Raw genomic sequence first — 25718 nt, forward strand, 5'->3', positions numbered from 1 at the left:
TTTAACGAAAAGGCCAAAACCCTTGCCGAAACCCGGGATCGAACCAGGGACCTTTAGATCTTCAGTCTAACGCTCTCCCAACTGAGCTATTTCGGCCCTGAAAGCTTCGGAATTGAGTCAAGTGACCCTCTCCAATTAAACTGATGGCACTATATCAAACTAGTCATTACGAGAATGAGACAGCGAAGATCTAGGCCACTCCCGAGGAAGTGTGGTACACGCCTATTGCGAGACGCTAGAAACAAGCCGAAAGCCAATGGATCGTAATTTGTAAATGTTTTTATGTATACCGAGTTAGCTCAAGTACAAACTCAGGCAGGTCTAACAGGACGTCTACTCGCCAATGATTATCCATTTCTGTATAATTAATTTGTTCGTGTATTGTTGGCAGTGTTTCCTTAGACGTCAATATGTAACAAATACTGACGTCCCAAAGCGGGAACATGCTCGGCCGCTTAACGAAAAGACCAAAACCCTTGCCGAAACCCGGGATCGAACCAGGGACCTTTAGATCTTCAGTCTAACGCTCTCCCAACTGAGCTATTTCGGCCTTGAAAGCGTCAAAATTGAGTCAAATCACTCTCTCCAATTAAACCGATGACAGTATATCAAACCAGTCAATTACGAGAATGAGACAGCAAAGTAGATCTAGCCTACTCCGGAGGAAGTGTGGTAATATTACCAGATGCCAGAAACAAACGGGAAGCCATTGGATCGTTATTTGTAAATGTTTGTATGTATATTGAATTATTTCAAGTACAAATTCAGCCGGGTCTAACAAGACCTCTTACTCGCTAATGATTATCCATTTTTGTGAAATTAATTTGTTCGTTTATTGTTGACAGTGTTACCACAAGGATTTTTACAGCCACATCACCCACAGTTTATTTTTTCATTCCTCTATTTCTGCATGTAATGTATTCAGCACTGTAACGTTTTCGACACTGCCGCCCGACAGGGGACCAAGCTTAACGAAAAGACCAAAACCCTTGCCGAAACCCGGGATCGAACCAGGGACCTTTAGATCTTCAGTCTAACGCTCTCCCAACTGAGCTATTTCGGCCCTGAAAGTTTCCAAATTGAGTCAAATCACTCTCTCCAATTAAACCGATGACACTATATCAAACCAGTCAATTACGAGAATGAGACAGCAAAGTAGATCTAGCCTACTCCGGAGGAAGTGTGGTAATATTACCAGATGCCAGAAACAAGCCGGAAGCCAATGGATAGTTATCTGTAAATGTTTGTATGTATATCGAGTTACCTCATCTACAAATTAATTCAGGTCTAACGAAACCTCTTAGTCGCTAATGATTATCCATTTCTCTATAAGTAATTTGTTGGTGTATTGTTACCAATGTTACTTCGTACGCTAATTTGCAACAATTATGCCTCATTATTAATGACAGGACTTGGTGCGCACGGATCGTCCAATTCTGTTTTACTTACGTAGCCTAATTCCAAAGAGTGCAGGCCAAGACACCCAAGGTCAATTTGTTTTCATAAAGAAGAATTCTGTCTGGCATCATAATTCCTAAACATTTTGCATGTTGTCCCATGGGTATTTTGTTGCCAAGAAACAGCCACCGTTTTTTCATTCCTCTGATTCTTCATTTGATTTTTGTAACACTTTGGAGTTTGGACAATATCGCCCCAAAGCGGGACCAAGCTTAACGAAAAGACCAAAACCCATGCCGAAACCCGGGATCGAACCAGGGACCTTTAGATCTTCAGTCTAACGCTCTCCCAACTGAGCTATTTCGGCCTTGGAAGCCATATGAGCAACTGACACGATCTTCAATTACTGCTGACACTATCTCAAATTTGTAAGTTACAATGGGTGAAAAAGCAAAGTAGATCTACTTCTGAGGAAGTATGATAATATTGGCAGATTCAAAAAACAAGCGTGAAGCGCTCTAATTTTATTGCCCCATTTTTTAACACGAGATGGCGCTATTATACAATAATCTTAATGTATGACGACTTGAATTTTTGAGGTATTTAGGTTTCCTTACCCACGACAAAGCAGGTTAAGAACATATCATGCATGGTGAGCATAACACTGAAGAATAACTGTCACCGTAGCAATAGATTTAGGGTCCTCACCGTGAATGATGCCCGCACTAACGAGTTATTTTGAGATCTAAATACCAACAATGGCTTATCCCATTTCCACAGGCCTGATCTTGAAAAACCTGAGCCTCAGCTGTCAGGGTAACATGCAGGAGTGAGAGAACTTTTGGCAAAAACACCGGGTTAGGCCACAGACCCTCACTTTCCATCTGACGCGAGTCCACGCTGACTGACACCACCTGTGGCTCTCTTTGGCATTTTGCATAGCACATTGCCAACAGCAAGGCAGACCTGAGTGACAGCCGTTACAAAGACGTATTGTCAAGGGGTTCATTTGGTGCTCTGGACAGAGCTTTGAGAACCAAGACACTGTTAGTAATGAGTGTTAAAGCTAACTAACTAATTAGGATTATTATCATAGTCATTACTTCTACTGCTGTTGTTGTCACTGTTGTTGCTATAGTGACAAATAGCATATTATGAAATGGACCAACAAGCAGCAAACAAGCAACATGACACTTCTCTCTAGAGCAACAGTCAACTCACTAGGGCAGTATATTCTTTTGGTGTAAATCCAAACTAACTGGTTTCAAATACAGCAGCGATGCTGGCATGGCCTTCCACAAGGGACCACACAGTGTCTACGCGTACAGTAATACCTAGATATTAGTTCACTATGGTAAAAAGGTGGATGGCAAATTGCTTGACAAACTGAACAACATTAGCCTCAAGGTATGTCATGTATAGATAATGTAACAAGTTTAGTGGAGAGATGTCACAAAGGAAGCAGGGCGTGAAAGAATTATGACTTGTGTAAAATGTGTAGTCAGACATCAAAGTCAAATTTCACCAGGAGGTACGAGTTGCAGGTATATTGTGGGGAAAGCAGTTTAATCTTTGCTTACAGAAATACATGAACAGACACAAGCAGGAAACAGTGAACTAGTGAAAATGAGCACAGGACATTTCCATAATTCAGTGTGGTATAAAAAGTTGATTTCCCCTTCTTTCAGGTGATAGTGAGCAGGGGCAATATAACCCTTACCATTACTAAAGCTCAGTAATGGTAACGGTTTGATCGCCACTCTCCAGCAGGTTCCCCAGAGCATTTCTTCAGCCTGTGAATCCTCTCCAGCATTGTAAGAAGAAGGTGAATGTGACCCTGGATAGTACATCATCTATACTGTAGTGTCTCTATAACCAACTTACAGTATATGATGATATCCTCTCCAGAGTACAAGACATGAAACAGAGAACATTCAGCTACCTGATTTAGCCTGTAAAGGAAAAGATCATTAGGTACAAAACGTTTATTTAGCTTTGTAGTACCCATGTTACCATCCGGCAGCCTGGAAAAAAATGTAGTGATCACCCCAAGTTGTTGGAAAACTATAATCAATATTAGTGTTATTAATGCAATAGTCGTTTTCATTTTCTACAGCAAAGACTACAGATATTTCTGAACTTGTTTTGACTAATATCCCTTCTGTGATCCATTTTGCATCACATCAAAGCAATAAATCAGCCTTTGACGTTAATATACCTTTCCTGTGTCCTCTTACCTTTTTAGTCTGCTGTCCTGTGAGGAAAGAGATAATTGATAGCTTAATTACGCATATTTATTACACCCTGACTCCATCCCGCTGAAGATGCATTGACAGTTGGCTGGACCCTCCCAACTTGGCTTTTTAATGGCGTGGCCTCATTTGCATATCTCTCAGATGTGTCTTGCCTTTATCAGTCTGAGGCCTTTTTTCTGACCAATGAGAGACCCTCCCAATATCAGACACTGAACAGTTTCAAAATGTTACGTTTTTTTCTACATGGCACGATCAAGACCTTGCCCTTGAAGCCAATTTTTCATGCTGATTGAGAGGTCATTTACATGGGACATATTTTAATATATTTAATATATTTTAATATATCTATACTGCCACTACATTGTGATGTATATAACGCTGTGAAACAGTTATCATAAATAGTTATTTGTTTTTTTTCATCCTTTTTTATGCATGAGTATACATTATTAGAATGTATCTGCTGAATAAAATATAAACTACATAACAATTGTGTGTTAACTCAAAGCTTATAGTTAAATACTAAGTAAAGGAGTCAGAGGTTGTCAAATAGCTTATTGGGTGCTGTTGCTTCTGTTAAGATGCTCTCAAATGTTTCTGAAAGTTCAGTTTTATCCCTAAATACAAAAGCTAGAAGTGGCCTCTAAGACCAATTAGCGAAGGCATGCCTTTTATTGAGAGTCATAATTATAGCTATTATTTCTCCCTTTGGTCTGGCATGCTCCTCTCATCACAGTGGTTATCTTTTTGAAATTCATGGATGCTTCATTTTTGGAGGCTAGATATGAAATTCATGTTCAGAAAATTGTCCCTCACATATTTAAAAATATTCTGTATGTAGAAACACATTTAAAAGATGCAATAGCTTAACCCCTCAATATGCAAGAAAATACAAAATATAAACCAATCTAAGTACCATCATTTGACCTCAGCCAAACCAAACGAGAAGATGAGAAAATAAACATTCTTTTGCAATTCACATGTAAATGATATTGTCCAGTTTTGAAGTGGCATGGAGACAGTCAGTGTGGAAAAAAAATAGATACGACTAGGAATGTTATCATTACATATTAGTTCATAGACAAGATATTTTCAACAGGGCATTTTTACATATCAATCTCATGAAAAGCACAATACTGTTATAAAGTGTGGTACTGAAATAAAATGCAATCAGTAGCATGGTTGCTTGGGAGGGTGTAGGGGAAGCTGGGGTGGTGTGGAAGACATGTGTAAGATGCAGACAGGTTCACTTGCCTCAAAGGGGTGTGGTGCCAACAGGGACTGTGTGTGCTGGGGTCGGGCCTGCAGATAAGGAGGGAGAGCGCCTATCTCAGAAGCACCGTTTCATCACCGCCCATTATCAACTTCACAAATATATGGAACGTTCCGGGAAACACAGCGAGGACGCAGAGTACCCGGTTCGAGAATTTTCTGCGGCTCACACAAATTTTTAAAGACGGAACTGGGAATAACTGTTAATTGTAGCTGTATGGTCACACCCATTTAGAAATTTGGGACATCACCAAATTGTGTGTTGATATGAGTGTTAATACATTGATCAGAAAAAAAATCATGTCTGATTAAATTACCTTTCAGTAACATTTTTCAAAATTACAATATCTAGTTGTATGTAAGTATGTGTACTGTACAACTTGATATTTATTATTTGAGTTTTGGCAATACTAAAAATGTTTTGAGAGAATATTTCTAAGAGCTGGTATACATTGCAATACATTAGGCATTTGTTATTATGGAAAAAAGTTATCATCGCTATCATCAAGTTATTGATTTGACTGTAATTTGCTATAAATTATTTCCTTATTATTATATTAGGATGAATAAACCGTAAAATGTCAGCCCATGGGTATACAGTATATATCATGGTGAAGCTAAAATATGCTAAAGAAATCAGGATAAATTGTCCTCAATAAAATGTCATTTGAAGGTTCAGACATAAGTCAATGGCAACTTGTTTACTACTATTGACTGAGCTAAGATATTCTGTAGCGCATAAGCACTGCCCTTCACAGCATTACATACAAGTCAGCAAACTGGCTCATGTTGGCTATGTTGTTTAATATTACAATTTAAGTTTTTTGCAATGAAATTAAAACTACCATGTGACTTACAGTCACTGGTTTTGTGAGGATACTTCTCATAGACCTATGCAACACATCTGTTTGATTTTGACAATCTGGTTTTTACATCCGTTTTTATAAAACTATATAAAACTCCAAGGCTTTTCCTCTTGATCATCACTGAAGGACACTTTTAACTTAATGTTAAAGATCACCACTTAACACATGCTACAGCTAACAGGGCACAGCATGAATTCTTATCTGTTCTGTCTGAATTTCATCAGTCTGCATGAAAGTGCTTCAGAATGGTTACCATTGAGTCTGTATTGGATTACTTATACATCGAGACTGAACTTCATCTGAATTACTCAAGCAAGGAACTGAACAAGAAAACATGATATGTATAGAGAAGGAATTGCTGTGTAATTATTATAATGGCTTCTGATATTCTTGTCTATACTGCCCCCTGTGGCCACACACAGTGAAGTAAACCACAGAGCCTCGTACTCTGCATATCACATTGACGAGTACTATTGGCCCATTCCAAGTAAAGGATTCTGGGATTCAGGGATATTTTATTACACCTTTAGTGATGCTATTATGGCATATAAGGTGGTTTTTTGTGCCTGTGTGAATTAGGACTGACGATAATGAATAGAATACTATGGACTAGAGCATCAACTTGGCTACTAGTTTGCAAACCTTTTGTTGGAGGGTAGCCATCTGACAAAGAAATTGCTTGCCATCAATCTTGATACAACTAAAAACTTAAAGCTTGTCCTACCTTATTCATTTTATGGTCATATAAAATATGGCGTTTCCACCTTTGAGAACACAGCTGTACAGCAGGCTAGGGGGTCCTTACAGGGTGGGGAATTTCTTTTTACAATTAAGATTGCTTTATGCAACAAAATTAGTTGTGCTGAAATTTCTGGTGCTTTGCACATCCGGTGGTTGTTCATGCGCCTCAGTAAGCTGGTGCCATAGCACCAGAGTGTTGTCCCTACTCCCAGTACTCACATCCTGTCCTGGGGAGGAGAGCAGGAGAACCTCAGCCACACTCCACCACCGTCTTCTCAGCATCCTTGGAGCCCATGGCACAGTGGAGGCAGCTGGCAGCCGCGCTCAGTCTACTTCCTCCCGATCCATTTAAAGGCCTAACACTGACACTGGTCTGACATTGTTGCTCATACAGCTTGAACGGATACACTTCTGTTCTTGTGTGCTGGGAGTCTCTCTGAAGAAGAGCATCTGCTACATGAATGTAATGTAAAGGCCAGTATGGTGCACCTCACCGAAAACAGTTCCAGAGGCCTGGAAAAGTCTTACCCTCCAACTCCAGTGTTCAAGAAGGTAAATTTATCTTCCAATAAAAAGAAATAAAAGAATAATAAAAGAATCCTGAAATAGTTTTTTCATATATATAAAACAAAAGATGCAAATATATTCCTTCAAATATTTTCATACAATTACAATTAATCGAATATTTATATTTAGTTAAAAAAGCTCATGTTGAGCTTTCACTTTAATTCAGCAGCCTTAATAGACTCACAAAATTGCAGCTTTCATATTATCTATTTTATTAAAAGAATTGACATTGCAGCAACATGACATATATTAAATTAATGTTACAGTCCAATAGATCAAGACAATTCTCTAAGACACATGCAGATAATATCATGCAGGATAATAATGATTTCCAGTAACAGTCTGCTGATAAAAATTCAAGACTTACAGTAAGTAATCACTTAAAGAGTAAGAAGATGTCCTTTTACACAAGACATCTGTTAATGTATATGAATGTACATGTACATGTATATATCTTCAGAACCCCCCAATAAAGATAAAGGTTTCAACATGATTTAGTGACTCTTTAGTACTCCAGAACTAGTGCCTACAATTCTCACAATACTGCTCCATCCATGGGCAACAACTCAATGTCATAATCAAAGTCCAACAGTTATTTGAGGTAACATAACAGCTATGTAGCTTTAAAAAAACACTCCTGTATCCTGAACATACATTTAAAAAATAACAATACAGCTGCTGGGGTGGGGGGATGGGGGGGCATCAAGCTATTTTCAATTTGGTGTGTGACCAACCAATGAATCACTACATAATACAAAGTATCCAAAAATAAGAACATATTCACATTTAAGTCAAGAAGACTTTTATCTTCAGTTTCTCAAGTTGTGATTGCAAGTCATTTCAACTAATTCAAAAGAAGCAACTTCCAGTATTTTTTCTTCATAGGATACACCCTTTTTGATTTTGATCATTCTTCTTGATCCTGTACTGTAATTCAAATGAACATATTAATTTTAATAAACACAAATGTGCAGTATAAGGACCTGTGAATGTTGCACCAAAATGAACCATTTTCACAAGGCCATTTTTCACACAAAATGGGATATATGTATATAGTGATTGATGCTACCTTTTTTATTTTTCATTGCCGATACATACAAAACCATGCTAAAGAAAATGGTTCACTTCTCAATAGAAACGGCCAACAGAAACACACAGTTTAATGAGGGCTGCGATCTTTTTCAAGTTGATTGTTCTGGAGCATTTCGTATGTACTTTCAGCATTAAAGATAAAGATTTCTAGAGCATTCTATGAGATGCGTTAACACAATGTCACACACTATGCTATGAAATTATGCATTCAACCATTTCACAGTTACCACAGGCAGCACATTTAACTGTCACAGAAAAAAAAACAAAACGTGATGGAGAAAAACAAACCTTGTCAACTCCTGCACCACAGATCATTTCTGAAAGGAATATCAAAGAGTTCTTCCTTTTTGGTAAGTAACTGGCTTCAGGTTAAAAAGAGAATTGAAATACTCTCCTCTAAAGTTTGTTGACTGAGGTTCCCCATATAAAACATTTTTTAGACTGCCAAAGCTACACGACTAAATGTTACACTAAATCTAACTAAATCTATACACTTTGGTGTTGTTCTCTGCACCAACTGTGCTGTCAGTGCATTGGAGGCCAGACTGGCAAGGAATGTGAAAACAGACAAAAGGAATAATTATCCGTTGGTGAATTTAAAAATCAATATTCTTTTTGCCTGACCACAGCAAATGAGAAAAAAAAGAACAAAAAAATATATAGTTAGTAATAGTAAGTATAGTAATATTATAGTAAGATAAATTTCTATCTTTCTTTATCTACTATTTCACAGCATAAAGCTACCATAAAATCAATTCAATACAGAACACTACTGCAGTAGAAAACCGCCAATTTCACACTGACTCACATCATCAAAAAACACTAGAAACTGATAAGAACAGTGGGAGAATTATACCTTCATGCTGAGGTTCAGCCTCAGAAATGGCAAGCTGAGTGCTTAATGTGGTCACTGGCTTTTGTGTAGAGTATTTGGAGCAAGAGAAAATTCTGAGGGCAGTTCTATTAAGGCTGTTTCTCAAAATGGCTTAACATGTATATTTATAAGCATGCAGGCAACGCTTGGATTCTGAAATATGCAACGGCCTGCTATTCTCAGCACTCCAAGCTACAGTGATCTTGATGGAATTCCGGCAGATGTTTAGGTTTAAAGTGCTTCTGTCTCTTTTTCAGGCACAGGCCCTGGGCTCAGCCGTTCTGTCTCCTGGGGCCTCAGCACCGAGACCAGGGCCTTCAAAATAATCACAAAGATCTGATCAAATTCGCCTGACAGAAAACAGAAATACATTTAAGACATCAGCATTGCTTTATCATTTTTCGATCTGTTATGTATATGGATTGTCCAACAGCACTGATAGGAGGACAAAGCACAGCTCAAATTCAGTATGGCTGGTATGTTTGTGGCATGCATCTTGCCAATGTCAATATCAAGGACACGCAAACAATAGTAGGACAGTTATGCTCAAAAGCTTGAACGCTCAGTGTACAACGCTCTTGTACTGGTACAAGAGAATTTTTTTTCCTGTGAATATTTTACGCCCCCAAGCTCACAGCCTGAATCCAGACTCATATCATGTTCACCTCTTGCCCCTCACAGAAACAGAGCAAAGAAAGCAGCTTCTGTATGGTGCTGACATTTTTATACGTTGCCAAAACATTTGTGGTGTAATTCACAGGGTTCTTCTGAGGTAAGGCAAATATCAACAATATAAGACATCTGAGATGAACTGTAGTGCATCCTGAATAACGAAGAAATATATATATACCAACAGGCCTGAATTATGGCAAACGTCAGCTATTCCAACCACTCACCTGCTATGAGATCTCTGAGACAAAGAAGATATAAATATTCCTCAAAAGTACAAACTTTTTTCAGTTTTCAGTTCAGATTACTGTATATTAAAGTTGTACATCAAGTGGCCATTTTCACCTACAACTATGTTTCTGACCCAAAGTTTGGCAAGGTTTCAAAGATGTTCCAGAGCCATTGTTCTTCTTTTCAAAAAGGATCCTAAAGGTGATTGTGAATATATCCCTTTGGAAGAGGTAGGCTTACTAACCAACGTAAGTAGCGCTATTTCTACCGGTGTAAAAGCAACGGCTCAACCCTCCATCTATCAGTTTGTTCACAAATTTGACCTCAGTGTCAGGTCTCTTGGCATAACAAAAACACCAGGGAAAAAGAAAAGAGTGTGGAGTAAACTCTAGGGACAGAAGGACAAACAGCAGGAGCATACACCTTACCTCAAATCTGAGATTCACCTACGAGATTAAACAAGATTAAACTTTTTTTTTAAACCAAAACAAGTACATTTACAAAAGAAAGTGGGTGTATTTTCATCCCTGCACACATTTTGTTGTTTGTTTTCCCCTTTTGAAAAATGATTGAAATATTCAAAGAAAATAATTCAACCAAAATAATAAAGAGGTGTGGTGGTACATGCAGATATTCTGGTCCTATAAAAACATTAAGGCACCAGAGGTCTAAAAAATCCACTTGTTAGTAGAAAAAAAAGTGTTTGAAGGCAGTTGATGTGAGTGCATAAATCAGACTTTTTTCAGCAGGAGGGGGTCAGTCGTTTTCATGCTTGAGCACTGCTCATCTTTTGCAGTAAAGGGATCTGTTACGGGAGAAGACACAGTTTGAGTTTAGCAGACAGATACACTCTTCCATACTTCAATCAATATCAAAAAGGAGAGCAAAAAAATACAATGCAACGGAGTATGCATCAATAACCGGAAGCTGGCTGCACCAGCTGTATACATGTTCCTTCCAAAGTTCTTACATTATGTCACAACAAACCCCCTCATAACTAACATTTAGTTGATTACTAGTGCTTTGATTTATTAGTGCTCCATTGCAGTAGCAAACAGTATATATATGTGTGTGTGTGTGTGTGTATATACGTTAACTAAGAAAACATTGTAGCAAAAGGATGATGTTTCAGTACAGCAAGTACAGCAAAGAGTAACCATTTCATGTGGGGATACAGTCACATAGCCACTACTGCATTTAAATGTGCAGTGTTTTGGCATTTTTAATTAATCCACTAGCTAGTTACCTACTGACGTCCCAAGCAGCAAGTTATGTTTCTCTCACTAGATAGCAATCACTTGGCACAATGACTTGTTATCCTGCAAGCATGGAAACTGAACTACACCTAGACAGCCAAAGTAGCAATCTATATATTTAACTAGCTAGCTCACTAAGGCAAACAGTACATACAATAAGCACAACTAGCTAACCTCCCAATTAGCTAGTGCCCAATTAGCTGGCTAGCTCTCAAGCCATTACAGACAGACACTGAAATGCTAAATAACATTTTTAGTCATTATGCAAGTAATCAGTAATTTAGTAATTCTGATTAAAAGTAACTGTCATATGTTACAATATATTGCTTGGCTGGAACCTGTCTGAATATAGATATGTGTACACTTGAACTTGGTGAGTGTTTTTTCGCACAGGTTGCTCTCACCTTGGTGAGGTCCACCCCGGTGAGGGCATTGACAGACACGGGCAGCTCAGCAAGAAGATGGTTCAACTCCCTGGACACACGGCTGCCCTCCCCACTCAGGATGACGATCTCGTTGGTTCTGGCCAGCGGAGCTGCCACCTTGGATGCGATCTACGCAGACAGACCACAGCTGTTTTTTGCCACCCACGACACATGGACCACGAGAGACATTACCTTTGCAGAACCTCTGGAGGACTCTGCTTGAACCAAGAGACCAGCGTGCTCCTCTTCCCAGAGCATCATGCCATCATTAAAGTTCACACATGATCAGACATTTTTTCTCTCTCTCGTTGTCTTCATGTTTTGGAATCACCAATTGTTCACTGGGATTGTCACACCATGACACCCCCTGCACTTATATAAGAGCACTGAAGCAAGAACACAATCCTTCAACACACTCACATGCAGGAAACAGGTAGTTTTCACATTACAGGTCCCACGGGCCATTACAGTGAATTGACTGCTGAATAGAACATAGGTGTAACTCCATAGATTTCAACTGGAAGGTGCCTGACAAATTCACGGGGTGCCTGACAGGGGTGGGTTGAGGCAGGCAGGTAGATGGGTAGCTGGACAAATCGTTCTACTGCTACGTGATCCCAGTTACTCTTAGCAAATTATGCAGTTTTGAACCTAGGCTGTAGGGCTCAGCCTGCCCTCTAAACAAACTCATGGAAACTGACTTGCTCTGGACCCCAGGATCAGATGTTTTCTACAACCGCCAAAAAATAATAAGCAAAACTCACATTAGCCAACTCAGCAGTATTCTCTATTCATAGCTTTTCACAATGCTGAACAATAAATAGATAAACTCTCAGATTTTCACACCAAAGACTTTTACTTTTTGTTGAAACTCGTCATGACTGATGCGAGATGCGAATGTTTAAGTGTAAAATAAATCATCACTTCTGATGGTGAGAAAAGCCTCATCTTCCCCCTTTTGTGAAATAACAAGAGTGAGGCTGGACTGTAGGTAACATCAGTATCAACCATGGGTTTCCAATTTAAAAGCCTTGTGAAAAGTTTGGAGAGAGGACCCCATAGTGCATAAGGACTGGACAGAATAAAAGGGTTAAATTCCATGCTGTAGCCAGACAGCTGCAATATAATGTTACTCAAGCCCCATTTACACTGCAGAAAAAAGCCACCTTTTTGCCAGCTCCGCTCCACTGTGGGACCGGCCTTCACTTCCGGGCTACTGGGCCACTTCTTGAACTTTGAACAGAGCTGGTCAATCGCCTAATTTTGTGTAATGTGTGCACTGGAGTATAAAACAACTCTCATGAAGGCATTACCGAAGAGTTATGTCAAAATAGTAGCATCAATACCTTGCATTTTACCCCTTTTTGTGTGAAAATGATGGTGGATAGCTTGTTTATGTGAACCTGACCCATTAGTCTCCACCCTCACCTTAGGCAGGGCGTCCAAGACGAGGGCAGTCTTGGCTGCGTCTCCATACTGCTGGTATGCCTCTGCTTTCAGCCTCATTTTCTCAGCCTCGGCCTTCCCCACTGCCTCGATAGAGGCTGCCTCCGCCTCTCCTATCTGCCGTATCTTCTCTGCCTCGGCCTGGGCCGTGAGCACCTTCTTTGTCCTGAGGAAGAACAACAGCTCATATTGTATGTTCAAAAAAGTTCAAAGCCTTAAGGTATGATAGCGGCAGTTGTAGCATAGTGGTAAGGAGCAGGGCTCATAAGCAAAAGGTTGCTGGTTCAATTCCAGACTGGGGCACTATTGCTGCACCCTTGGGGAAGGTACGTAACCCACAATTGCCTCAGTAAATATCCAGCTGTATAAATGGATAACATGTAAAAGCTGTAACCCATGTAAGTTGCTCTGAATGAGAGCGCCTGCCAAATGACAATAATGTAAAATGTAAACGTATGACAGAAGATTACTGATTACATTTTTTGTTATGCAAGAAATGTATAAAAATGGGCTGTTATCAATCCAGGCTCAAACCTTCTTGACCCATAATGAGCCTTCTTGATCCTGGGACATTAATCTTATGATACACAAGAGGAAAAACCTGGGTCAACGGCCTTTCAGACGAGACACTTAATCAAGTAACAAGCCCAAGTGGCTTTCGCCAAAATTCCAGTCTGTGAACTTAATTATCGCCACTGCTTCACTCATTATGTAATGCTTGTCCCTCAAACTAAACTGACGTGCAGTAATCCTGGTGCCAAATGGCTGCCAACATCACCTAATTGGGTGCTGCACACTGCTGTGTGAGATCAATGATAGCTTTACTGTAAGGTGGAATGGGGTCCCTCTCACTGTAATGCATCCTAGCATGAACGGCACACACACAAAAGAATACAGGAGTCCATTACGTTACACATCCAGAGTGACCTGCATATCTTACAATTTTTTTAATTTACCAATGCATACAGCTGGATATTTACTAAGGCAATTACACTGAAGCATATTGTCAAAGGGAACAAGAGCAGTGATCCATCTGGAATTGAACTGGCAACCTCTGGATTATGAGACCGCTACGTCCTGCTGCCCCCTCGCCATTCGCAGGTTTTCAATTCACAGTTTTGATCATTCACATCTCACTGTAAACAACCAGCCCTTGAGCACCCTGGTGGCAGGCCTTCAGGCGTTCCCTGGAGCAGGATGCAGTACAGGAAGTGGAGCAGTAAGTGGGACAGGAAATGTGGCCAGAAGTGGGGCAGGAAGTGGGACAGGAAATGTGGCCAGAAGTGGGACAGGAAGTGGATCTTACTTCATTCCCTCTGCCAGCTGCTGGATCTTGTAGGCCTCAGCCTCCGCAGGCCTCTTGACAGTGGCTTCCAACTCCCTTTCCTTCCTGACGATCTCCTTCTCCTCGATGGAGATCTGCTTCTTCCTCTGCACCACCTCGATCTCGATCTCCTCCCTCCGGATCTTCTGCTGCTCCTTGGCGGCCTGCAGCTCGTAGGCCAGCTCGGCCTCTGCTTTCTATCCACAGGGAAAAGAGAAAGCCACGTTTCTTCCACTTCATGTTCCATGCGTTTAACTTGCTTGATTAGGAGTGAATCAGGAAATTATACTCTAGATTTTCCCATTATGACTATTTTTTCCTTTTCTAATTCCCTCTGCCACTGTGAAGCACAGTATAACAATCTAATTGCTTTTGCTGATATGTTGCAGAAATAAATACTATATGTAACAGATTGACTGATTAAAATAAGACCACTCATTTTCATTTTAGGGTACTCATACCAATTCAAAATTACACTGCCTTTAAAAGGAAAATGAAGATTGCAGAACACAGCTCCAATCTCTGCCCTGCTTTCAGGTACCTTTGCGTTAACCTCTTGGTTGAAAGCAGCTTTCTGAATTTCCACCTCTCGTTTGGAGTCGGCCATCTTGGTGTCAGCCACGAATGTGATGCTGAGCATTTCTTTTTTACACTCAGCTTCCTGAGGAGGAGGAAAGGGAGGGAGAGGGGAGAGACTTGTTGGGCACTTTCCACAAGACATTTCTATAACCTGCTACACACAGTCATACAGTACCAGTCTTTGACTGGACACACGTGATTAAAATAACGGGAACCATGCATTCAAAGACATTTTGATCTAAAGACTTAAATGCTTAAATGCTTGAAATTTGTTTCTTAGACAACCATAAATAGTGAAGTTGATGCCTATGTATGAATTTCTTTTCCAAATTTTTTTAAGTTTAAAAAATATCTAGACAACCCTGAAGAATCTAAAATTTGTTTGATTTGTTCATTTGTTGCTGGTCAATGCATAATTCCATTTGTGTTATTTCATAGATTTGATGTCTTTACTATTATTCTAAAATGTGGAAAGTAGTCGAAATAAAGAATAAAAGTTGTGTCCAAACTTTTGCCTGGTACTATACATCCTCATGTGAACCCATCTGGTTTTGGTCCTCCCCGCTGGTCTCCTCATGGCAGACTCAATGAGAGGATAATACCATGGGCTCTGGGCTCAGGCTGAAAGCCTCCTTACCCTGATTCCCGCATCCCTTTCAGCCTCCGCCACACCGATGGCTGCATCCCTCTGCACCGCGGCCGTCTGGGTCTTCCCCAGGGAGCTCAGGTAGTTCACCTTGTCATAGACATCCTGAGAAGAGAGCCCCACACTGTCTCAGCACAGAAAAACCACACCCACTGCATCCCCGTATCCCAGCCTTCCGCAGAAAATGCACTGGCACTGTCCCAGTAACACAATTAGTGTTACAGCAGCATTCCAACCAGAAACAATATTCAAGACAAGAAAACACTTCACGAATTTATGGGTGAAGCATTGCTTTAAAATAATGGTAGTACCATTGGAAATTAAAACGAAAAATCTCAATAAGGACAATTAATACATTTTTGTTTAACTGCACAAAAACAGTTATGAAAGGAAATTTATAGAATAAAAAAAAACTTGAAACGAAGTGAAGAAAAGGTTGACCAATGACGGTTCAGTACTGCATAGCAGCAGTTGGGACTGTCAACAGAAATCGGACCAAAAATACCCAGGGGGTATTCTGGGAGGCACCCCAGAATGGCAAGTCTCATCTTAGCCAACACGACCTGCCAAAGCAAGATCGAGTGAAACCGACTACTGAGGAATTGCCAAGTGGCACAGAAAGGTGATCAGTGCAACACTGTGCTGTGGAGTCATACCTTAATGGTGAAGCTGAGAATCTCAATGCCCATACGCCCAACATCAGGAGCCGCCACCTCCCGCACCAGCATGGCAAACTGGTCTCTGTCCTGGTAGATCTGCTCCACTGTCAGAGTGCCTGGACAGAGGAGAGCACTCCATAAGATTGACTCACTATCTGGATTTCCCTGCCTGCTCATGATTAAGGCCTCGAACAGAGCTACACTTCTGTTACCTAGCAGCATATTGGCGCTTCAGTGGGGCAAAGACCCAGAAGCAGCAAAGATGTCTACTCACCCAAAATTGACCGTAAATGCCCCTCTAAAGTTTGCAAGACGATGCTTTTCATTTCCATCACAGATTTTCCCAGGAACTGCTCGCAGGCAATGGCCAGCAATTCGCTGTCAGTCATAACCTTCACCTGGTGAGAAGTGCAGGTAAGTAAAATAAGTAAAAATACTGTCAGTCTAAACCTTCACCTGCTGCTGCAAAACCAAACCAACCCGCCCCTGCTCAATGCATAAACACTGTAAACTACAATCTAAATCACGAAATGTGCTTTTGCTGAAGCTTCTCCGGCAGCTCTTAATGTAAATGTCTCCCCATGCACCTGTACAGGTGAGCGAGCTTGGGGAAGAGGAAATGAGGATTTACCTGGGCCACCCCAGTGACCGTGATGGCCACCCCCTCCGCCGTCTCCACATCCTCGCACTTGGGCTGGAGGGTCATGATCTCAAGGGTTATCCTGAGGAGAACGCAAAACAAATGCCACAAAGGAAAGCAAAAAAGTTAAAGAAAAAAGTAGCAGGACAACAGAAAAACTAGAAGGTGCTCCCTCCACTGAGGGCTGTAGTGACTGACAATAGCCTCCATATCTATCTGCACCCTTATGTGTAACTGGAGCCACTACGGGACCCACTGTGGCTGTTGGTGGGAAACTCAGTGATGGCAGTGACTATAGGAATGAGGAGGGGAAAATGGAACAGCCAAACGTGGTTCTTTTGTGTTGTCTGTGTGCATGTGATTTATTACCCACACAACCCTTCCCACATCCATGCAGAAGGGGAAATACTTTTTTGCTGTCACCTGCAATACTGTATGTTGCTAAAACACTTTCTTGCAATGGAAAGTAAACTTTCCTGCCCCCTGAACACATTTAAACTCAGCATAACACTCTCCAATGCTAAGAAATACAAATGTGTGTTCACATACAGTCAGAAATCGCCTCTGAACAAAGACGTGGCACCTCAGTGTGATGATGTCTACTTTCAAAGGATTCTCAAGCATAAAACTCAATGTATGTGTATGACTCATGTAGTGTAAGGAGTAAGACTTGTAACCCAATGGCTTCCACTTCAGTTTCCTGCTGGGGCACTGCTGCTGTACCCTTGAGCTAAGTGCTTAACTCAGAATTGCCTCAGAAAATATCTATATGTATAAATGGATACCACACAGAAATTATAACCCTATGCAAATCAGACTGGATAATAGCTGTACTCTGTGTAAGTCACTCTAGATAAGAGCAACTAAATGTAGATGTAAAGACTTCCCATGGATTTATGCATCAAGAAAAAAAACACAAAGTGCCTTCTACTTCTCCTCTATTTAGTTCAGAGTCCATGTGATATGTTTTCCATGATGGTTTCTGTCGGGCTTACCCATGCCAGCTCTGCTTGCATACATTACTAGTGCTGACCTATTACAAGAGGGAGGGGGCAGGCCTGGAAGCGGGGTAACTATGTTAGCAGCTTCAATTGTCCTTGGTGCTAAAAACTGAACAGATAAATATGGAAGTGAGAAACTGACGCTGCCACTGCAGACGGAGGGAACATGAAAAATAGTTTCTTTCTGGAAAACCACAAACTGCTTTGACTGAAGGTATAAACAAGGCCGGTTTCTTGACCTGGGTATATGTCAAGTGTGTTCAGTGTGACCAGTGTGAGCTCTAGGTCCCAGATCACAAAAAGGCAAAGCAATCACTCTGCACTGGACCACTTGATCGCTGAGCAACTGGTTCACTAACACTCCTTCACAATCACAGCTGATACCCTGGGGTCTGCTCAGATAAAATCACAAACTGACTGCAGACGTCAACTAGGCAGCCAGCTATCCCCTGTTTTTCATCTGTCTGAATGGGATCCTGGAGAGTGTTTGACCATAACAAGAAGGTAAAAGGAATATCAAGCAAATATCATGCTTGCTAATTTACTCTCAAACTACAGAATGTGGAAATACAGCATCAGTGTCTGAAATTAACACCTGCCAGAACAGACTTTCTCTCTGAAAGGTTAAACATGCAGGGTCACCAGCCACTCTGGCAGGTGGCTTTTATGCTGTTAAAAATAAAAATGACCACTGCCTACTATGCTAGTCAAAGAGCCGTTGTAAAACACAAGATGCTTAAATACATACAAGTCCTGTTCCTACAATCTGCCTGTTCAACCACCAGTTCAGCTGCATGACAGGGCAATGTAGATTTGTCTTCTGTGGGGAGATTCTGCTTGATTTGACAACTAGATAGTTTTGATGTTAGAGAAAGTTAACCTTTACCATGTCTGTCACGTTGCATATTTTGACAGTCAATAGAGACTGCATTCTGAACGATGCACTACCGTGTTTTAGCTGTCAGCATTACCTTGCTGGCTAGCAGTTTCGGCTAACAATACACGTACAATGATGCTACTATACAGATGTGCGCTTTGCAGAATCCAGTTAAATTGTAGCATGATTCGCAATAACTTTTTTTTTAGCTGGTTTCCTCTACCAGCTGCTCTGGTCTCCCGAGTGGTCCTCTGAGTGGCGGACCAAAAAGTTAATTTCAGGCCTTGCAGCAAGATTCCACTGTTTGTGTGTGGTAATAAAAACACTGTTTGTGTGTATTTCACAAATTAACACTCCATTAGGACTGAATTAATCAAGGGGTAAGGCAGTGGGTAAAAGTTCCTCTAGTTCTGTTTTTCTGTTCTTTTGCAGTCTGCAGGCGTTTTTTTCTCTCTCTCCCTCAGACCCACCCACCCCCCCGCGCCCTCTCTCTCTCTGTGTGGACACTTGTAGGATCAGAGCGATGAAGCCTCCTCCTCCTCCTCCTCCTCCTGTTAGTAACCAGGACATCCAGACCGTACATACCAAGAATTCGGCCCTGACAAGGCAGGATGAGTATCTAGCAACAGATTACTGGAACCAACCAGACCGGAAGAATTTTTTGGCAACGGTTTACCATTTTTCATTCTTTTTTTTTTTTTCTCTGTAAGACATGTCAGGGCGCAAAGAACAATCCTTCCTGAATCTTCTCTGCTCTGTTTTCCTGGAGAGGCCCAAAACAAACATTCCTGCAGGCTGTGTGGTCACTTTTCTCCTCTTATCTTCCCAATCCAGGCTAAACAAACAGGTTTAGGTCAAACTTTGCCCACACTTCACACTCTGCAAAGGGCAGACCTATTGCCAACAACAGAAAAGTGGTGCTAAATGTCCATTTTCATTTAGCTGGAACACATTCAACTGTATAATTTAGCAACTGTATACGATTTATCTTATGATTTGCATCAGGTGAATCTCGAATACCTTGAGTTCCTTCGCTTCATTTTTGGAAGGTGAATTCTAACAGTGCTGCCTGTAGCTTGTGTGATGTAATGTTAAGGTCGTGTAGACATTTTTGTGTCACACACCCTCTAATTGTCTACATGGTTAATGGCTGCTTTCCAATGGCTGATCAAAATTCTGCAGGTGGAATTAGGGTAGACAGTTCTTGGCTAACCAGGAGGCTCACTTGCTTTTGAGGGATTTAATGGTAACCATTACTGGAATACACTGCAGCAACATCTTACTTACTTGCAATCAAACGCTGGTCAATACAAACGGCTCAATTAGATCCAGATTCCAAATGAAATAACCTGGAATCAGATCTAAAACAGCCAGATTTTTCGAACTACCTGGCTCACTGGACTTTGAGAGGAGGCATGACGGGTGCCTGGTCCCTCAATGCCTTCTCAGGGTCCAGTCAATCTAAGAATAATGGCTTACTAGCAGTCACACCCCTCAGCTTTATCAAAAGCTGTAAATCGGCTCCTTCCCACTATGCTATCGCCGTCATGAGAAAGGACAGAACAGGCTCATCAACAGAGGAGTTTCACTAATTCCACAATTTAAACAGAGGATAATCCTCTCGTAAATTAAAATTCTTTGATTATTCTTAGATGTCTGATGTCATATGTACAGGCAACGCAGTGACACCTTGGACTTCCTGCTGGATGACCTCATTTTTCGACACAGCAATTAACATAGGTCAAGGTTGTTTTTTATAGTCGTTGTGATCTGACCAGTCCCACTCTTAAAAGCTTGAGCAACGAAAATATTTTTCATCCTTGTAGTTATCTTTATCACCGTCAGTGCGACCAGGGCTTTACAGTTCCTGTGCAGGATATTTTTAAATTGCATTATTTCCAATGTTAATCAAGTAACAGATGAGGGCACAGTATCTGTTTCTTACTTCATTCCATCAATGCCAAATACATGAAAAAATAGTTTCAAAGAAGGTATTACAAATAGAGGAGCCAGCTGGCTGGTTCCAGCCATGACCAGATTTCCCAAACATGGCTTAAAGGCAACAGGAGAGAGATGCTTCCGTCCACATATAATAACTTGACCTTACATATATACTCTTACTCCATTCAGTATCTATGCGGCTACATGACTAACCCGATGACTTCACTTTTTGTGAGTCACTTTGGATAAAGGCATCTGCCAACTGGATAAATGTAAATACGTAGATGTACATGTACTTACCACTTGGAAATTTACAAACGAAAACAGGAAGAAACCCTTTTAAACTAATGTTACAGCCCTCTGTAATGCACTGTGTGAGCAGTGTAAACACTTAACGTAGTTGAAACAGCCTTGCCCAATCGCTTTTCTCCACTCATTTCATTACTGTGTAGAAATATGCGTGTCTTTCATGCATGAAGCTCCTGACAACAGAGACTGTGGTAGCATGTGTCAACAAGTCAGTAAACTCACTGATGAAGTGTATTTACACAGTAATGATTAAACAGATGAAAAGCAATGTAGCCGATTATCCATAGAGCCATGACTAAGATCACAGACAAAATCCGTTCATGAAAACAGGCCCTGAGACATACGGCAGTTATATCTGCTGGAACTCTTTCGTGATAAACATCTTACTGAAGATCTATGTGACTATCAACTCTTATCTAGTGGAAAAAAAAACTGAACTGTGAACCCAAGTTTGGATAAAGGACCCGTCTTTTCCAGTGGAATGGGAAACTAAGGCTACTCTGGTGTTATCTCTTTGAACTGTGAACAGAGTCGATGTCTCTGTAGGGTATACAGGATCATTCCCTTTCTCACCACACACACACTGTTCCTCCAGAAATCCACCAATTTTGCAATGGTAAATCTCACAACTCAGTGTTCGTTCAGACGAAGTTTCCCTTCCCTTCCAGTACATTTTGACTTGCTGGAGGAAAAATAAGCAAATCAACTTCTCACTTATTACAACATACCATGAATGTTGTGAAAACACAAAAACTCATTGATTCTGCAGCAAAGTAAGACTGTGAGCATTTTTTTTCTTTTAATTAACTTGCTGCTCTGTGGCAGCTGGTAATATAAACTGCAGAATTATTTGAGGTGCTGAGGTGGAGCAGGGGTTATTGCAAAACTTACAAAGTAAAGTTACTCATTCAAAAATGTCTAAGTGCTGTAGAGCTTGCATGCATTTGGAAGCTCTGAACAGAAGTGTTGGTCAAGGGAATGTTGTTTATTAGATAAAAAAAATATCAAGGATCTCTTGTTAAGGCCTACTGCCTAAGCAATAAACCTCTGCAGCAAAACAGCAAGTTGCTCCCATTTCTAAACCTATTGGAATGAGACAGCACAGGCCCATTTTGGTTAGGAAGTCTCATACCCATTACCCAACTATTAACCTGAAGAGAATACCAGTTGAACTGACAGACGTTGAACGACTTGCTTCTGTGTGTTTGGCTGTACTGCTAGCAGGGGGAGTCCTTACCTCTGAGTGTCTGAGCAACACCACCAGGCCCATGCCCATCCACCCACCACATAGACCTTCTCATCTGATCTACCACAGCCACCTGCGGGGGGCAAAAACATAAAGACCTTCCATATACAAAGCAGTGCATGTGCCACACTCTTCACCATGGGAGTAATTACTATCAGGGATGGCTGGTATAAATGGGCTAACAGGGCTAAGCCTACCTTTTACAATAAAAATGAGAAAATTATTGTTAAAAAACCTTAGAACAGATTTTTTTTTTTAATTTTGGATGAACCTAGAGCAGCAACAGCACCAAATAGTCCCAAGAAAAACACAGGATATATCTAAATGGGCTTATTTTTTACAGCCAAAACACAGTAGCATCAGCTTCCATTCATCTTCTTAGTGTCAAGTGAGTGACAGGTGTCGTGGCACGCCCTCTTGATTTGCTGATCATTTGGGCTAAATTCATTCAGCCCAGAGCCGTTGATAGAGAGAGTTGCGCCACTGAAGTACCCAGATGCCGTTTTCCATTGGAAACTATTGAGAAGTATCTGAGAAAGTCCGGCGAAACTAGATCATTTACTGTATCAGACTATATATTTGTCATCTAGAATACAAGTAAGTGACATATACTTATTGAATGTCTGTTTTGCACATTTCTTCTAATAATCACATGATCACGGCAAAAGTAGAGTGGCTAAAAAAAAAAAAAGAGTGGCTGTCAATAGGTAGGTAGTTACTAGCTGACATTAGCTATCACTAGCTCTCTAGCTGGCCCTGACAACATGCCACAAAAATTGCCATGTGATTTAGTTTGAAATTGGCCAGAATAGACATTTCTTCCCCAAAAACAATCATTTTGGAATTTTTACTTGCTTCACTCTTTCAGACCATTGCTGCTCTTGAATGTTGCATGCATTTTGTAGCCATTTGGAACGGTTCTTTCTGAGAGCACGCTACTATTTGTCAGCATTATTTCTCAGGGGAATATCATTTTGTGAGAATTTTGCACCATTAACTCAATTTCGTGAAACATATGCTGAGCTGAGTTTCTTCTCACGCCTAATTATTATCGACTGCTTTATAAACACTCTGGTGCAGGAAAAAGTGTCTACATACTTTGTTTTCTTTATTATGCAGGTATATACAGTAATTTATATATATATACACAGTGTATATATATATATATAATAAACTTTGACTGATTGATTTTTAGACTGATGGACTGATTTCTCCTCACAGCCATCACTAGTGTTACAATCCCTTCATCATGATGCCTCAAAACACCATATATTCACAGTTTAGCAGCAGTGCTGCATCCAGAGAGGAAGCCTATGACAATCTGAGGGTGGCCTCCAGCCAATCTCTGAGTGTGCGCGATGCACAATATGTAGAAGTGGCTTTGCCACAGAAAGCACCGTTCCCTTGAGAGTCATAAGAGCATGGAAGATACACCGCTCATCTTCTCCACCACAGCAATTGGGGTATTTACACATGCCGGATTATCTGTGGTGATGGAAAAAATGCACAGCAAGCTGCAATGACGTCCACGTGTCCCCCCTAAAGATGCTGCTGCAGAGATGACTGCATCTTAAATGAAACTTTCGACAGTGTATGGTTTGTATCAATAGAAATCCAGGTGTATATATGGACAGCATGTAAAAAAACAACTGTAAAACTAATGTTTTAACAGTGATAGGACAACATAGACTCAAATGATGTTGGATTAAAATCTCAATGTCTCTGATCTACCTTCTCAAAATGTCCTGAAATCACACAGGTGGATCCACTGTTGAGAGGACTCTGTAGTGCAATTTATCATAAATTGATAAATGTGTGTTTCCCTATGAGCATCATTATTATTTGATTGTTTCAGATGGAGAAGACGTCACATTTGTTTGCGGGTAAGGCTAACTTCCTATATCATGTAGTAGGAAGTAAGACTGTTTCCCCCAATCATGGCCCACCCATTATATATGCTGGTTTTCATTCCATCTGACCTCTCAATAAATTAGGTATGATGGGGCTGTTAAATTAGTACTAATCTCTATTTTACGTATCGTCAATCAATTCTCTGTTACAGATCGAGATTGCTGGCTATGTTTGCTGGGCTGTTGGAATTATGTTTGATCTAGCAGAAGTCGACATGTGATCCGTAGGTCATTTCTATTAATTTGAGATCCGTAAGAACATTAGTATGCTAATACAAACAAGTACTAGATTTAATTGATTAAGTGTAATTAGCTGTTCAATGGGGCCTAAAACAAGAAGCTGAACAACTAATTACACTTAATTGGAACAGCGGTACAAAATCTGTTAAAGGCGCAGACATTCACAAAAATTTTCTAAAACTTCCCAGACTGACTTACAGTTTTCCTGATTCATATTACTACAAACAGATCTGTAACAGCATCTTCCGTGCAAAGATTTTGTGTAAGACTAGTAATATAAATATAATAAATTAATTTATGCATATGCTCAAATAAAGACGAATGTCTTATAGCTCAATAAAACCTAAATAAATTAAAGCTCGGAATGAAATCCTTGATTGGGAAACACCGAGCTAAGATTTATTAGCAGCTATGCCAGTCATGCGGTATATTCCCCAAAGAATAACACCAATCACACCCACTGCTTGGCTATGTTTAGATAGCGTGACTACTAGTTAGCCGTGGAAAGCTTGCTAACTAGAGCTGGAACGCAAGCTAGCTAGCTAATACTGACAATTTGCTATCTAGCTAGCGAACAAAGAAATAAGAATGTTGCGGCAAGTCAACATGATATTTCTTTGCATACACTGTTAGCGTTAGCTAGCTGGCAAGGTATTCCTATGCACCAGCTAGCTGGTCTATAGTTCACAATGAAGCGTCAACATAAAACAGTACGCCAGCTAACGTCAACGCATTGTAGCAACCTTGAATTTGTAGTAAGATCACATTAGCCGACTGGTGAGCCAGCTGGCTTCTTAAAGAGCCTTTCAAACACACACTGTTCACTTGTTAGCTAGCTAGCACAACAGATTAGCACAATATTTACGGTACAAATAAAAGAGGAGGAAGCTGGGTCGGTAAGTTAGCTTGTTAGCTAAAAAGGAAGGCGAGAATATCGTACCTGAAACCACGAGTGCTTCGTTTGGTCCTACAGTATGACAGTTGCCCATGTTATACAAATATTTTTCCGCGTGTAAAATATGACTTTAAACTTTCAATTTTGCAGCTGCCAATGCAAATACTGGTGACCTACGCTTTACGAGAGCTCTTGCGCTATGTCTCCACTGCCTCCGCCCCGGACTGACATCACTGCGTATCTTTGGTCGCGTTTTTTCAAGCAGTGAACGCAATTTGGAAAAGGAGGGTGTGTTTACAGTTTTGGTCAATTCAGATTTTTTTTCTGATTGGACATGATCAACGTGGTTCAATTGACCTCTC

The 25718-nt window shown here is 40.6% G+C and overlaps 1 protein-coding gene and 4 non-coding genes across 5 annotated transcripts; all 5 read right to left on the reverse strand.

The window, feature by feature from the left end:
- Nucleotides 1-23: 23 nt before the first annotated feature.
- trnaf-gaa lies at nucleotides 24-96 on the reverse strand. The gene has a single exon. It is a non-coding gene; the product is annotated as a tRNA-Phe (tRNA).
- Nucleotides 97-477: 381 nt separating this feature from the next.
- trnaf-gaa lies at nucleotides 478-550 on the reverse strand. Its single transcript has one exon. It is a non-coding gene; the product is annotated as a tRNA-Phe (tRNA).
- A 440-nt stretch (nucleotides 551-990) lies between these two features.
- trnaf-gaa lies at nucleotides 991-1063 on the reverse strand. Its single transcript has one exon. It is a non-coding gene; the product is annotated as a tRNA-Phe (tRNA).
- Nucleotides 1064-1692: 629 nt separating this feature from the next.
- Nucleotides 1693-1765, reverse strand: trnaf-gaa. Its single transcript has one exon. It is a non-coding gene; the product is annotated as a tRNA-Phe (tRNA).
- A 7159-nt stretch (nucleotides 1766-8924) lies between these two features.
- Nucleotides 8925-25572, reverse strand: LOC118783218 (flotillin-2-like). The gene is made up of 11 exons (XM_036536975.1): nucleotides 25402-25572; nucleotides 22303-22384; nucleotides 16929-17019; nucleotides 16572-16695; nucleotides 16295-16413; nucleotides 15630-15743; nucleotides 14955-15074; nucleotides 14396-14610; nucleotides 13072-13255; nucleotides 11623-11772; nucleotides 8925-10767 (listed from the first exon to the last, which is right to left on the reverse strand). The coding sequence occupies exons 1-11, from the start codon at nucleotides 25448-25450 to the stop codon at nucleotides 10729-10731; spliced, it is 1287 nt and encodes a 428-aa protein (XP_036392868.1). The 5' UTR covers nucleotides 25451-25572; the 3' UTR covers nucleotides 8925-10728.
- Between the last annotated feature and the right edge of the window lie 146 nt (nucleotides 25573-25718).

The sequence above is a fragment of the Megalops cyprinoides genome, chromosome 9 (assembly GCF_013368585.1).
Source record: "Megalops cyprinoides isolate fMegCyp1 chromosome 9, fMegCyp1.pri, whole genome shotgun sequence".
NCBI lineage: Eukaryota > Metazoa > Chordata > Actinopteri > Elopiformes > Megalopidae > Megalops > Megalops cyprinoides.

Excerpts from the sequence above, each read along its gene's own strand:
- LOC118783218 (XM_036536975.1), bottom strand. The coding sequence starts at position 25,450 with ATGGGCAACTGTCATACTGTAGGACCAAACGAAGCACTCGTGGTTTCA. Across the intron at positions 16,696-16,928 it reads CGGTCACTGGGGTGGCCCAG|GTGAAGGTTATGACTGACAG; the intron begins GTAAATCCTCAT and ends ACTTCTCACCAG. Across the intron at positions 15,075-15,629 it reads AAAGGGATGCGGGAATCAGG|GAAGCTGAGTGTAAAAAAGA; the intron begins GTAAGGAGGCTT and ends CCTCCTCCTCAG.